This window comes from Marmota marmota, unplaced genomic scaffold (assembly GCF_001458135.2).
Source record: "Marmota marmota marmota unplaced genomic scaffold, marMar, whole genome shotgun sequence".
Taxonomy (NCBI): domain Eukaryota; kingdom Metazoa; phylum Chordata; class Mammalia; order Rodentia; family Sciuridae; genus Marmota; species Marmota marmota.
In genome coordinates, this window is record NW_025999842.1 from 58,114,130 (window position 1) to 58,128,763 (window position 14,634).

At 39.1% G+C, this 14,634-nt stretch overlaps 1 protein-coding gene across 6 annotated transcripts in view; it reads right to left on the bottom strand.

Annotated features, from left to right (window-relative positions):
• Positions 1-6,672: 6,672 nt before the first annotated feature.
• The window catches only part of Hivep2 (HIVEP zinc finger 2), a 143,563-nt gene continuing 135,601 nt past the window's right edge, over positions 6,673-14,634 (bottom strand). For all 6 annotated transcript variants that reach the window (XM_015501854.2, XM_015501863.2, XM_048799166.1 and 3 more), the window contains one exon: positions 6,673-9,151. In XM_015501854.2, the coding sequence (XP_015357340.1) occupies positions 8,327-9,151 (825 nt within the window). In that variant the 3' untranslated portion in view covers positions 6,673-8,326. The remainder of the gene's footprint in view (positions 9,152-14,634) is intronic.

The following is a 14,634-nucleotide window of genomic DNA, read 5'->3' on the forward strand; positions in this document are numbered from 1 at the left end:
TTTTTTTTTTTTTTTTTTTTTTTTTTTTTTTTTTTTTTTTTTTACCATTTCAGAAAATCATGTCCTTATGACAAATGTTACTTGTGGTACATGAGCTTCTTGTACAATAGATTGGCACGTGAGTATGTAATTGTCATATTTCTGGCAATCCATGAAGAGATGAAAATACTTAATTTCTTTATTACATTTTTACTCTGATCTTTAGCTGCAATGAAAACCATCTAACTATTAAGTAAATAGATACGATTTTCTTTCTTGTCATTTTATATTTATATACAATTAGAGTATTGTATTGACATTTTGGAAATTTTATGTGTTGAAAAATTATATCAAAGGAGCATTGTAAAATGTGTACTAAGAAAGGGGATTCATTAAATTTGATGAGATTGTGAATCACTCCTATAAAGCAACAAAAATCAACGAAGACAGTGTGAGATAATAAATGTTTGGCATATGACAGATTTAAGTTGTATAGGGTATTGCTATTGATACGGGCTCAGGAGAACCACAGATCTAAGTGCTCCCTGGAACTTTCAGACAACCTATAGACCCTTCAAACTCACAAACACTGTTACCAAACTGATCACAGCTCTCCAAAACCCGCCCCTCTCCAGGATTTGACATTATTGTGGAAAGGTATCATCTTGAACCCATATCCGTGGCTCTTCTCTCTTCCAAGAGCCCAACAATAATACCCATCAGCCCATCAATTCTACCTCCATCATGTATTCCAAATCTATCTGTTTTCCTTCATCTCAGTTACTACTACATTATTTCAGGCCACTTTTATGGCAATAGCCACCTGGTTGAGCTTATTGTCTTCTCTCATGCCCTAAGATCTATTATATCACAAGCACCATCCAATAGAAATACAATGCAAGCCACATCTGCAACTGTAAATTTTTTGGTACAAATATATTTTTAAAGCAACATGCTAAATTAATTTTAATATAATGTTAAATCATATTAAAATATATATCCAAAATAATTTTACGACATGTTGTCATGGTGAAAAATTAAGTAGATTGTCAACATGTCAATATGGACTAGCCACATTTCAAGTTGTCTATGGCCCCAGGTAGTTCTTGTATTGGATGGTGTAGTCTATATTAAGGTCCTTTAACTCACTAAACCACAAATCCTGTCACACCACTTTTCTACGTACCATCTTCTAATTGCCAAATAGCTATTAGGCTAAAGTTTAAATTTCTAAAAATGATTTTCAAGATCCTGCAAGATCTGATCTTTTTTCACCTGGCAGCTACATCTCTTAGTATCCCTCTTCTGGCCTCTCAACCTCATCTGTACTCTTTCTGGGCAGAACTTGTCCTATTTTATCCCAACATGTTCTGTTCTCACTTGCCATGGGAAATTTCCAGAGATTTCCCTGGGCTCATGACCCCTTTTATGTTCTGTATGTACCTGGTACCCTCATGCCTCTGACACCTGCAGCCACTTTCAGCTTAGATTGGAAATCCCTTCTTACAGGTAAGAGTCTCAAATCCATGTTCACTTTGCAATGATTTCTTTATTAAAGCAGAAGTGCTATCATCTTGCTCTCTGGCTCTGTGGCATTCTTGCCTACTGTCCATCACAGTGCAGAGGGCTCTGTGAATATATATTTTTGAACAGATGATGGATTTCCTTTTAAAGCTTGCAGCTATAAATGAATATCAAACAAATAATGAAATAACAGAATGGATGATTCTGGAATGAGGCAGACCTGGGTTTGAAACTGAGCTGTGTAATTTTGGGCAATTCATATAAGTTACAGTTCTTTTCTTACCATTCTTTAGTGATCTACAAGATGAGAATTATTATTCCTTTCATAAATGAAATAATGAGTATCTATCACCTAAATGACATCTATCTACATGCTACATGATATATCTCTTTAGTTTTAGGAATGTCTAGGGTTCCCTCCAAGATACTCCAAGATTTAGATTTATATAGAAATGAAGCAACTTTATTTCAGAATGGAGATCAAGATGTTCTCTAATCAGTGTTAACCTAAGACATTGGCTGCATGTGACTGGAAGGAGGGTCAGTAGGGCATATCACATCCTTCCCAGACTCCCTGTGTTCCTGTGTGAACACTCTCTTCTCAAGTAAGAACCTGGATAGCTGAGTAGTAGGAATGCCAGCTCATACCTGAAATCCCTAACACATTTGAATTATCACCTTCTTGAGTATAAGGTCCTTTCTTATCATCTGAATGGCCATCTTAAGTGACAGCCGCCATTTTAAGGAAAAAAGTTTCTCTTTCCTGCCCAAATTTCTGAGAAAGGCTTACCACTCCCTCATACCAACCCAACACCTAACCACCCACATTAGGACCCGCCCAGCTCTGATTCCTGAGTCTGTCCCATAAAAGTCCCGGAACCCAAGCCTGTTTTGCCTCTCTCCGCTATAGAGAAATGGCCTTTATTTGTCAATTCTGACAAATAAACTCTCGTGTGTATCTCTGCCTGGTCTCTGTCTTTCATTTCTCGCTTACCTGTCTCTTGTCCCTCACAGCTTTTGCAGTGGCTTTCCCACTCAATAGCTAATAGCCACATGTGGCTGCTGAAGTTTAAATTAAATAGAATTAAAATGAAAAAATCCAGTTTTTTTTAAGTCACATGCACCATATTTCAACTGCCAATAGCTGCATGTTGCTAGAGGATGTTTTGTATCAGAAAGCCCAGATATAGAACAATTTTTATCAAAGCTGAAGCTTCTGTTGGTCTTTACTGCTTCAAAATGTAACTGCCCACTTGCCCACTTAGTAGGTGTATTAACTTCATGAAATTACTTCTCTCAGTTTCTTGATGCTAAATGAACAAAAAGATGAAAGCACTTAAAACAAGGCCAGTGGGCTGGAGGTGTAGCTCAAGGGTAGAGCACTTGTCTAGTATGCACAAGGCCCCGGATTCAATCCCCAGCACTGCAAGAAAACAAAAGAAACACAAAAATAAGGTGAGCACATATTGCTTATCATTATCGCTAAAAATGCTTTTGTATTGGAATGCTGTCTTCATTGAAAGCCTAGGTCCTTGACCATGTGTAATATGTGTGTGTGTGTATGTATGTGTGTGTGTGTGTGTCTGTGTCTGTGTAGTTTTTCCTTCATGGTACAATGATAAGATGGTAACTCAAGGATAACTATTTTGAGTCTGCAAAATCTAACACTACCTCCTACCTTCAAATCTTGAGACATGTTATTCCTAGAATTGAATGTTGGTATTTTACAGTAGGACATAGAACTCAAAACACAGTCTCCCTGGGAGTAGAGATATGCAAGATGTACTTAGTGAATCACACCACTTGCCTCTTGACCTTCCAGAGCTGGACATTTGGCTGTTAATGAGCAAGATCGGTGAAGACACAGATTTCTTTCAGCTTTTACTGGCAATTCAAGTGAAGGGCCCCAGCCCCCTGCCGTCACACCTTCTGTTGGGGCACAGAAGCCAGCAGTTGTTCAGGTGATCCCTCGCTTTGCGCCCATTGGATCTTTCTTACTTTTTCTCTCTTAATTTTTCACAAAACTGCTGGACCTTTTCATTTTGCCTTGGAGAATATGACCTGATCATTTAGATATTTAGGCATCTTTGGTAGAAATTTTTTATTTTAAAATACTTTTTTTCATAAACATGATTTTTAATAAAATGAAAAATGTATCACTATTAAACATCCTATTTTTGTTTTTCTGAAATTAAATTTTATTCATATCATATGGTATTTATTATACTTGGATTTCAATAAATTAACAAAACTTGAAATCTTCTCAAAGTATAAACATGCTGGGGACCAATTGCTGACTCTGAAATATATCGCAGGCATGCACTTAGTGAATGGAGAGAAAATCTGTTGGTTAAATTTGTTTTTATGACTAGCATTATTTTGGAAGGTGACCCTAGTTTTTGCTAAGCAATAGGCATACATATATAAAGTAATCCACAGAGAGTTCTAGAAAATCAAAAGTCAGCACCTTATCTTTGTTAATCTTCAGGCACATTTCAATGCCAAATAAAATAACTTCTGTCATTTCCTTTGGTACTACCGCATGGCCAACCCTGATTTATTTACTGCCTGTAGAGTACAGGTAACCCTGTTTCTCCCAACTCAGAAAGCACAGGGAACTCATCATGCACTGTATGAAGCCAAGCAGCCCCTGGGTGTGTGGGTGGGGGATCTACTGTGATAAGGTAGATGCAACTGTGTTTAGTGATATATTCTAAATTACCAACCACCTTAGCTATCTAGGGCAGAAATGGGCTTTGTGTTGCTTGTGTTATTCTGAACTTATTCAGCCCTAGAAAATTCCACTGTAAATTGTTGTGATCATAATGCAGATCTAAGTGAGAGAAACATAAATGACTGAGAACTGTTCTCTGAGAAAATCTGGAAAGAGAGTTGGGGTGTTTTTCTGTTTTATCCTTGGTTCTTCAATGAACCCCATGTGGCGCTTTGAAAACTTTATGTAACTTCCCTGAACCCTAGACTTTGAAGACACTTGTGAATGACAAGTTAGTGTAAAAATCTCTAATTGTTTCCTAAGAAGGCTGCCATCATGCTACTAAGTAAATACTATTGCTAAATAATTCCACAAAAAATGTTGGCTAATTTTTTTCTCAAAAAGAAAAAGAATGTTCTTAAGGTTTGCATTTTTAAAAATTATCAGAGAGAATTTATGATGATAATTGGGTTTTCAAATAAATCACAAAATTTTGTATCTCTAGCATTCAGTGCAGATAATGAGATGTCCTTGCAAATATATACTTCCTACTTCTAATATCCCTGATCCACCTTTCAAAGTCCTCAAACTTCCTCTTCCACTATCTGCAGTTCCCCAGGGATTTCATTTACTTCAGCACTCTCTGCATGACCAGCACTGGCAAACCAAACTCCTGCCTTTCGTTGTGAACTGCTAAGGGCAGCTCATTTCTTTACCTGCATATTGTACAAATTCACTGTCTTTTGTGGGTTAATCACCCCCCTCTCCTTCTGTTGCCCACCTTAAAAATTCATCATATATTTCACCCACAATACCAAGGCACTCTAGCTATTATCGGTTCCTCTTTGTTTAGTGAAACTGTTACTTCTTTCTGCAGTCCTGCTGCATCTGTTGTTGCTGTTTTTATGTCCATGAAAATGATGTCACTTTGTCATTCTCCTAGCTGGCCACCCTGCTTCCAATCTCTCTCCCTCTTACCCATTACCTTCAGAATGCCACATGGTGGGGTTTTTCCCCTAAAGGATAATAATTATAATAACATCAACAACCAGAGCAAAGTCACTCTCTTCTCTCAATCCTTTCTTGGCTCCCCATTTATTACAGGCTGGATTGGGAAACTGGAGTTTGCTGTTCCTTTCTACCTTAATCATGTACCATCAAGTCATATGCCCTGGGAGCCAGCTCCATTTGTTTTTATTTTGTTTTGTTTTTGCATTTACATATTTCACAAATTCTGGGTCATTTAACATGTGCATTCCCACCTCTTTTATTTAATGCCCTCCCCACTAGAAAATAGACTCCATGAAGGCAAGGACTTTATCTGTTTTGTTCAGTACTATACACCGAGAATGCAGGACACTGTCCTAAGGTAGGTGATGGAAATTTGGGTTGATTTAGTTAGCTAATGTATTGTTCTGAGGCTGTGTTCCATGACTCCAGAATGAAGCCTCCTTCTTCCCATTCTCAACAGGATGAATGTAATTACAAAAGGCCGAATGTACAATTACCTCAGCACTAACATTGTATTATACACATGAGCTCATGTATGTGTCTCTCATATTTACTTGAGCTCCATGATTGCAGGAATATTCCTGGGTGATTCTAAGAGCCCAGTATCTATTGGTTCATAGCAGGCACTCAAAACTTTTTATGAATGAATGAGTGAATTCATGAGTGATGAATTAGACAAAGGAGGAAGGGTGAGTTCCTGTGGCTGGGGATCACAGACACACAGGTGTCAATGACGACTAAGACACAAACTGCCCTAAATCATCAAGGATTCTTCTTGTTAAGAGATACTAGGCAGGCTGGTTGTGTTGACCTTTAATTCACCTTTGTAAAACATAGTTTAAAAAGTCAGTCTGACTCATAAAATGATATAGGTAAGTTGTAAATCTACCGATTTGAGATTTTGACCTTTAATGAGCTTCTGCTTTTATAAAGAAAAGGATTCTATTCTTCATAATAAAAAAGGTGATGTGTGGTTACTTTATGGTATATTTCAGGGTCGTTTTTGTTTTTACTTTAGTCACTCTAGCAGAAAAGCAAAAAATAAATAAATAAATAAATAAATAAATAAGAAAGAAAAAGAGAAAAAAGAAAAAGAAAAGGCAAGTTTTATCCAGTGTCATTTCTGATAAATCTTCATGCTGAGTGACAGAAAGGAAAACAATTTGCTTTATTCTGATGTGGTGTGTGCAGCTCAGGCCTAGGCTTAGGATAGGTGTATCCATTCCCAGAGCCCTCACTTTGGTGACCACTATCTGTAATACTCAGATGACCAATGGAAGCCAATTATTGTCCTCTCACTTGTTAAAAGCATCCATACTCGGCATGCCACAGGGTGGGTGGAGCCGAGCAATGAAAAGCACAGATGGTATGTCAGCAGCATCAAAATTCCTTTAGAAACAAAATCGAGAAATTAAAATGTAAAACACATAAGAATTAGACACCTCAAGCATGTAATTGTACATTTATTTCTCTTTTTAAAGAACACTCCTTAATGTAATTCAATATACAAACTTGGTTTCACAGAATTATAATCCACTATGTAGCACAAAGGTAACCCAGATTGTGTGTGTGCGTGCACACACGCGTGCGTGTGGGTGCACATGTTGCTGTACCCCCTCCCTCCTCTCTGTTCTTTGGGACCTACAAAGGCTCTTCCCATCTTCAACACTAATCAAAACCATTCTGAATGTTCTATACAAAAGATATCATCCCCCCTCAGGTCATTTTCCCTTGAAATCTTTTTTTCAACGTTCCCCCTGAGATAGCCAGGAGTGTGACACTTTTCCCCTACACAAAGGGGAAGGTGACTTCCCCTAATGCAGATAGATGTTAACCCTGTTACCTTGTGGTCAGGCTGACCGGAAGAGATGGGGAGAGGTCTCCACCCTCTTCCCAGCTTCCGCATCGATTCCTGGGCGTCCAAGTGTGGCCCCTCTGTGTAGCCTTAGTTCAGTCACCATCCTGTGCAGCAAGGACCAGGGAGATCTCTAAGCCCAGGTCTTCTCCAAGGGCAGCGCACAGCACTGCCTGCCAAGCCACCGGGCCGGCCGATAACCAAGCTCTACACAGTCCCATGTGCTTTGTCACTTTAATTTTTAAAGACACCCTAGCATAGGTCTGTGGCAACCTAGTGTCCAACTGAGTTACATAAAATTGTACCAGTGATGCACTTGTACATATTTACATGGGGCGGAATGTTTTCCCATATTTTTAGATGAGTATATAGATCAACATGTTCACATAAGACCAAATACTTTTAATATTATTTATAACTGTTTTATAAAGCTTTGAAAAAACTCACAATAGCACATTGTTTACTTTAATGCTTTAAGGTACTATCAGTTTAAAATCACAATCAGCACTTAAGTTATAGTCAATCCGGCAAACAAGAGACAAAAAAAATTTACAAGAGTTAAGAACTGACTGATACATCCTTTATCTTTTTTTGTAACTAATGCATAAGTGCAGAATAAGGTACTCTAGTTTAAATATCTTGTTTACAATGTACATTGTTGTTCTAGTTACGCAACAGTAAATCCCATGCTTCACATAGAAAAGCAATCCACAACATTAAGAAAAAATGTACAATTTATGAAACAAAGTAAATAAATATTAGTATTACAGAATCAGAGCTGTACATAAAAGCTGTTCAGTTTTTATCATATAAAAATATGTTTTAGTGCAACCTCACATATATATTGATGCTGTTTTGCTTTACATCATTTAGATCCAAGTGTCCAAAAAAGGAAAGAAATTACATTTATTACAAAGCAGATACACAAATTCTAAAATATGTACAAATTACTGCTAAAAAATGCTTATAAGAATATAAGCAAAGTAAAGAAAAGGCACAAACATCTGTACAATTTTAAAAGTACCAGACCCAATAGGTTAATTTCAAATTTTGTTTTGGTCAGGCTCATGATGACTTGGTAATTTACCTAATTCTTTTGAAATAACAAAAGTATATATAATAGCAAACTACCGTAACTTAGGACAGGCATGCTATAAACTCGATTACTTCTATTTCTAGAAAAACGAAAACAAAAACAATAAAAGGGGGGCCATGTGGAAATGAAAGTCTCCATGCATCTTAGATCAATGTAGCTGACTCTTCCCTGATGAAGGCTTGTGGCCTTCCTCTGTGCTTGAAGAGAACTCCTTGCTGCTGTGGAAATCCAACCGTTTCTCATCTACAGGACTCTGGCTGTGAAACGTGGAGTGAGCCAATGCAGTCTGTGATGTACCAAAATTGTCCTTTTCACCATCATGCAAGTCAGGGTGGGCAGCTGAGGTACAGGGCTGACCTGGCTCAGGCCCGCTAAAGTGTCTAATGCCAACATGTGCACTTTCCAAGGGTTTTTGGAGGGGCTCCTGCACCCGGGCTGGCTGGTCAGCCCCAAGCAGAGCAGCCTCTTCGGTGGCAATCCGGAGAGAGGCAATGGCTTTTGTACAAGTCTGTATGTTCTCCTCCTGTTCCCGCTCTGTTGCATTTAGGCTGTCTTCCGAAGTACTCTGTTTCATCAGTAGCCGAGGCGAGGAGGGAGTGCTCGGTAGACCAGATGACTGCAAAACGTGAGGCGCGTGCTTCTCCTGCTGCCTGGAGAGAGCATAGGGATCCTTGGGGAAGGGCTCCCCAGGTGCCCCTTTCTTCTCCTCAGGACCCTCCATTGGCAGAGGCAATGTAGGTGGAGGATGTAAACCAGAAAGGGCCGGCGGTATGGAGTGAACCATTTGGATCCCACCAACTGGCACCATGGGGATAGGAGCTCGCACTTGCTGCTGAGAGTGGAGTGGAAGATGACTGAAGACATAGTCAGTAGGACCCTCAGGGAAAAGGCTGGAGCCTTGATGTTCATAAGCACCTTCTTGGTCTCCATAGAGACTGAAGTAAGGAACCTGAGGTAATCCTCTTCTTAAGTTCTGCACAGAAAAACAAAGAACATACAATTCACATGCAACCACTCTCCTTTCTTGGGTCAAGCCTATACTTCTTTAACTCATGCCCAGGCCACAATGCACTACACGTTTATCAAATTCTCATTTTTCAAAACAAAACAGATTTCTCCTTTCTGGTCCCTGAATGAAGGTGTCAGCCTGTGAAAAGTTACTTTTGTTTTTCAACAGCAAGGTGATGAAGTATTCAGTATTTTCCATTGGGAACAGAGACACATTTTAGCTCTGTTTTCTTCATAAGAGAGAATAAAAAAAATAATGGATAGTCACCAGAAAAAAAAATTACCAAGCCAAAAACGAAAACAAAAAACTAATAACCGTTCTAAATTCAATAGGAAATTTTTAAAAAAGTGCCATCTGTTTATATAGTGGGCTGATTTTTAAGATTTCTCTTAGGGTTGATGTGTATAATTAAGAGTGACAAGCTGAAAATTGGCTTTTTTTTTTTTTTTAATTTCTCACAGAAAGGATAACAAGCTGATGGGAAAGACTCAGACTACTTCCTCCAGTGAACAAGGTGTTGGTCTACAGCACTAATTTCCTGCTCAAGAGATATTCAGTGTAGAAGACCAGCCTCTGCAAAAAATACCCTTCTCAAATCAAGGCTATTTAAATCTTACATCAATGTCAATTCTGTAAGGAAACTACACATCCAAGAAGTTGTTAACCCTAACTATTTTAGACAGTTAAGTATCTATACTCAAACACATAGCTAGGAACCAAAGATGATTGTGTCTTAAATCCTTTGTTGATGTTATTTTCACTTAAATGTCTTTAGTGAACTAAAGACGTTTAAAACTTAGGTACAAAATTCCATATTTCCTCTTCACAGTCCTGAAAATGAAGAATTTATTTTCTAAATAAGTTTCTGTACCCAAATACAGCTCTGACTGTCCTATTATCGGGTTTTGATGAGATTATCAGATTTTAATTACTATGATTCATTCTGTTAATGGACTATCATTTAAAAGGGAGCTCCACTGTTTGTTTTGAGAACTGAAGATAGAAATAAACCTATCAAGTGTGGTAGTAATGCAGGAGAGAGATCAAAAAAATTCTAATTCATTTCAAGGAAGCTTCAGTCTAAAACTCAAGGAATGCTCTGTACCACTAAGGACTCATCTCGTTCTATTTAGATTGTGAGACTGGCTCAGAAACCATAAATTATGCATTACCTCCACAACTCTGTGCCATGCTTGGCATTTAGTCTGCTGTCGGCTACACTTTATTCAAGCTAGAAACAAATGACTTCTTCTGGAAATGCAGGAGAAATGGTGTAATCATCAACCCTGTAATCACCAGGACCTCATAAGCTATGGAAAGTAGGAATTTTATAGTACAAGAAAGAATCATTTAAATGCAAATACACACAAAATCTCTCTTGCCTTTGCTCTGGTTTAGAAAAGGAGATGTCTCCTTCACCAAATGGCAGTTAAGGTAGAAGAAACATTCATACCTATGATAATAGTCTTTCAAGATAATGAAATAAATTTTCTTTTAATCACACTTTCCAAAGATTTAAAAGTCTAAAATAAATTGGAATGTGGTTGTTTTTCCATTTTACTTTTGGCTGCTCTTCTGTGTCACCCACTGCACACGCCTTGTCAGAGTGCAGAACTGGGGCCCTCGGGGAAGGGGCTGGCAGAGGCCAGTGAGAGAGACGTGCCTCCATGCCAAGCTATTTGAGATCCCCAACTCCAGGCTGACCAAGCGAGTGATGATCTGTCTTCTAAAACTAGAATACATTCCGTATGTTCTAAATCCAATAAGATCTTGTCTTAATAATAAAAGTTTCCAATTCAGAGCTGCCCTGGTCAGAATTGAGATGATGGCAACCATAGAAGTGAGTGTACACATAGAATTTCCACCATGTCACCGTCTCCCTTGCTCCACGTGGTGTCCAGCACTTCCACACATCCTTCTCTTCCCATTTTACTCTCCTGTACCCTCCAAACAAATTAGCATAATGTATGTTTTTCTTTACTTTGGTTTTTACTCCATTTGCAATCCTATTAATTTGCAATTTGGACCTTATCACAATGTTGAGGGGGGAAAAAAAAACATCCTATTTAAATCTCAAGAGGAAAAATCCTATCAGGGAAAAAATGATTATTGAATTCAACTGTGGATGATGCTAAGGGTGTGTGTGTGTGCATACATGTATTTATGCATATTAGAGACCTAGAGTACACACAGCTTTATCACCATTTCCCATACACTCTCTCATTCATCTTTTCCACAGTGTGTCATCAGGGTCCCTCTGAAAGACTAGGAAAGAGATAGAAGAGCAAGTGCTTCCTTGGGGGCAGCAGTGAGCAGGAGAGTATCTCAAGCAAATGCAAAGGGAGAGGTGACTGATCTGTGGTCACTGGTGGTAGGGTGAGGGGTGCTGCAGGGAAGTGACCTTGACTTGAAACCTGCCAAGTGTCCTGAAGTGCTAACAGAAGGAGGCTGTCAGCTCACTTCATTCCTTACAGCTAAATGGAATGTTCTTCCTGGAATAGAAGTCGGCACAGTTCACCTCCCTGGCTGCCACAGACAGATATGTAACGGTGGCCAAGAGGCCAAGAGACTTGCCCAAGGTCACACAGACAACGAGGGAGACACTGATTGATGACTCTTTCACTGGACACGATGTTCATCTGTATCACACACTTTTATTTTTCTCTCATTCTCCCTTCCTTATTTCCTTCTTTATTTTCTTCCTTCCTTCCTTATTTTTTCTTTGTCATTTATCTACCAAAACTTGAGGATGGAAAAGAAAATGTTTTTGATTTAAAAAAAGAGTTAAGGTTAGAAACTATAACATTATTCCATCCTTGAGTGACACATGATAGATCCTCAAAAATATTTACTGAACGAATGTATAAAAGACTCTTCACTTTCACTCCCATTTCTCTAAAAATGAAAATTAACCAGAAGGAGTTAGGGCAATAATGGCAAGGTGGTAGGCATATCGGTGGCATGTATCATATGTCCTCTCAATCTGTCCCTGAGTCTGTAAGTCCAGACCAAGCAAGAATCAATATGACACACTGGGCTCCAAGATCCCGTCATGCCATAGTCACTGCCCCCTGAGGCTTCTAGCAATGTTAAGCAAAAGAAAAGGCATGGCTAACAGAATGTTAATTAAAGGGGATTATTTTTCTATTATCCATAGATATTTCATAATTATGAAAGAAGGTGAAGCCTTTATCTAACACAACAATCAGAAGAAATACTTCTCCCAGTACTGTCAGGTCTATTTTGCTCGGGCCACAGGAATCTTGTTCTCCTCTGTCCCTTAAAAAGGTGAGAAAACATAAAATGAGAAATTATGGGGATCACTATCTCTGCTTGATGGAGGATTCTCAGATCTATTCCTTCATTGTAAAATATAATCTACACTTGCATAAATATATCAAAATATATTCTAGTATCATGTATAACCAAAAAAAATTTTTTTTAAGAAATTAGATGAGATCATGAGGGTGGGGCTTCCATGACTATATCAGTGGCTTTGTAAAAAGAAGAGAGACCCAAGTTAGTAAGCATGCTCTATCTCACTGTGCACCATCCTCTGCCATGCTATGTTGCAGCAAGAAGGCCCTCACCAGATGCTGAGCAGACCCTGGCACCTTGCCCTGGGACCTCTGTGCATCCAGAACCATGAGCCAAATAAACCTCTGTTCTTTGCAAATTACCTAGTCTGTGATATCTAGTCAGAGCAGCAGAAAATAGACTAAGACAGCTTACGAAATTGGAAGTCCTGTGTCCTTTTTGCCTGTCTTTTTAATATGATAGTTTTATCCTATAAACCCCCTTTTATTTGATTATATTCACTATCATGGCTTCCCTTGCCTGTTTTGTAAGCTTGGCTTTACATGCTTGTGACATACAGTTACATCTCTGGTCCATGTCTCAAGGCTGATACCTCATAACCTTATGGATCCGAATCACATTTCTCTCTTAATCTTCATCTCAATAAATGTATCACGAAACACACACACACACACACACACACACACACAGAGCAGGCTATCCATCTCTAATGAGAATTAACTAGGCAATAGACCAAAACCTTCATCAATGGTCAAGTTTAACAATTCTACTTAATATTCAGGTGAGTTGATTTAAAAAAAAATGAAGCAAGAGAAACAAATACTGAAAATCTGGGTCAAACTCAGCAACCAATAAAACAAGTCTCCTTCCAAAAACAACTTTTTGAGCACATATCTAAAAATCAGATGAATTCCCTTGGTCCATTCCTTCAATTCCTTTGCCTGAGTTGGTCATGGGTTGCCTTTAAAAAAAAATAATAACCACAGCATGCGTGCACTACCAGCTTGCTTTTTATGATGGAAATTCACTAAATATGCTCCACAGCCTTCCACAGGCATGGTCTCAATGCACCTGGCCAATGCTGGAACAAGAGCAGCAGGGGATGGCAGGACAAAGCTCCTCTACTGCACCCTGCCAGCAGGATTGTGTCTCTATCAGAGACAGCATTTGACACCAGCCCCAGACCTGCCATCCCACAATGCAAGGGATTTACTGCTCTCTATTCATGCTGCATTGGCCAAAACTGAAGAAGATCCCTCCTTTCCACTCTTGCCAAGATACAAAACCTGTAGAAATGTAGCTCTTTTTCTTAGCTTGCTAATTTATGGGCTTGGCGAATAAATGACTTCCTGACGGCTGTGCATGTCTCTGCAGGATTTGTACCATGAAGAAGATGGCACCCAGGCTTTGAAAAGAGGTTGTTGAGGGGGCCTGGGGAGTGGAGTGAAGCAGGGAGCTTCCCTAGAGTTTAAAAATGACAACCTGAGCTTGTGTTATGATTCAGGGTGGCAGAAAGTGAAGACAGGGAGGAAACTGGCCACCAGGGCAGGGATGAGATGAGCCGGGGGTTGGCAGTGCTTCTACTGGCTGGGAAGAAGAGAGCTGATGCTCAGGAGAGAAATCCTGAGCCAAGAATACAACAAATAGTAGGGACCAGGAAACTAAAAATACGCTTAAAGCAAAAAAAAAAAAAAAAAAAAAAAAAAAAAAAAAAGTCTCTAAAGACACCATGACTCTGTCTATGCTAAGTTCATTTTCATATCCTTCACATAGCAGAAAGAGACATCACTGTCTGCCACACCAGGGAAACAGGCAGAAGAGGGGTTTATCTATGCATTGCATTAAACCAGCTGCTGAAATGTAGTCTGTGACCCTTGCTGCTGTTCTTCAGTTTATAATAAGGGCCTGTGCTAGAAATCTCTCCCTTGGCTCTCCTGACTTCCCATTCTCTTGGATCTGCACTCTCACTCCAGTGCCTGACAAGTTTCACATGTCCACTCCCATTGTGCAAGGTAAGGAGTTTAATAGGAAAAAAAAAAAAAGTTTTGGAAACCAAGGATGATGATCAATCAGAGTCCTTACCTGGTGGAGAGTGCAGATCCCTGACACCTATAAGTCCCTGTGAGTGT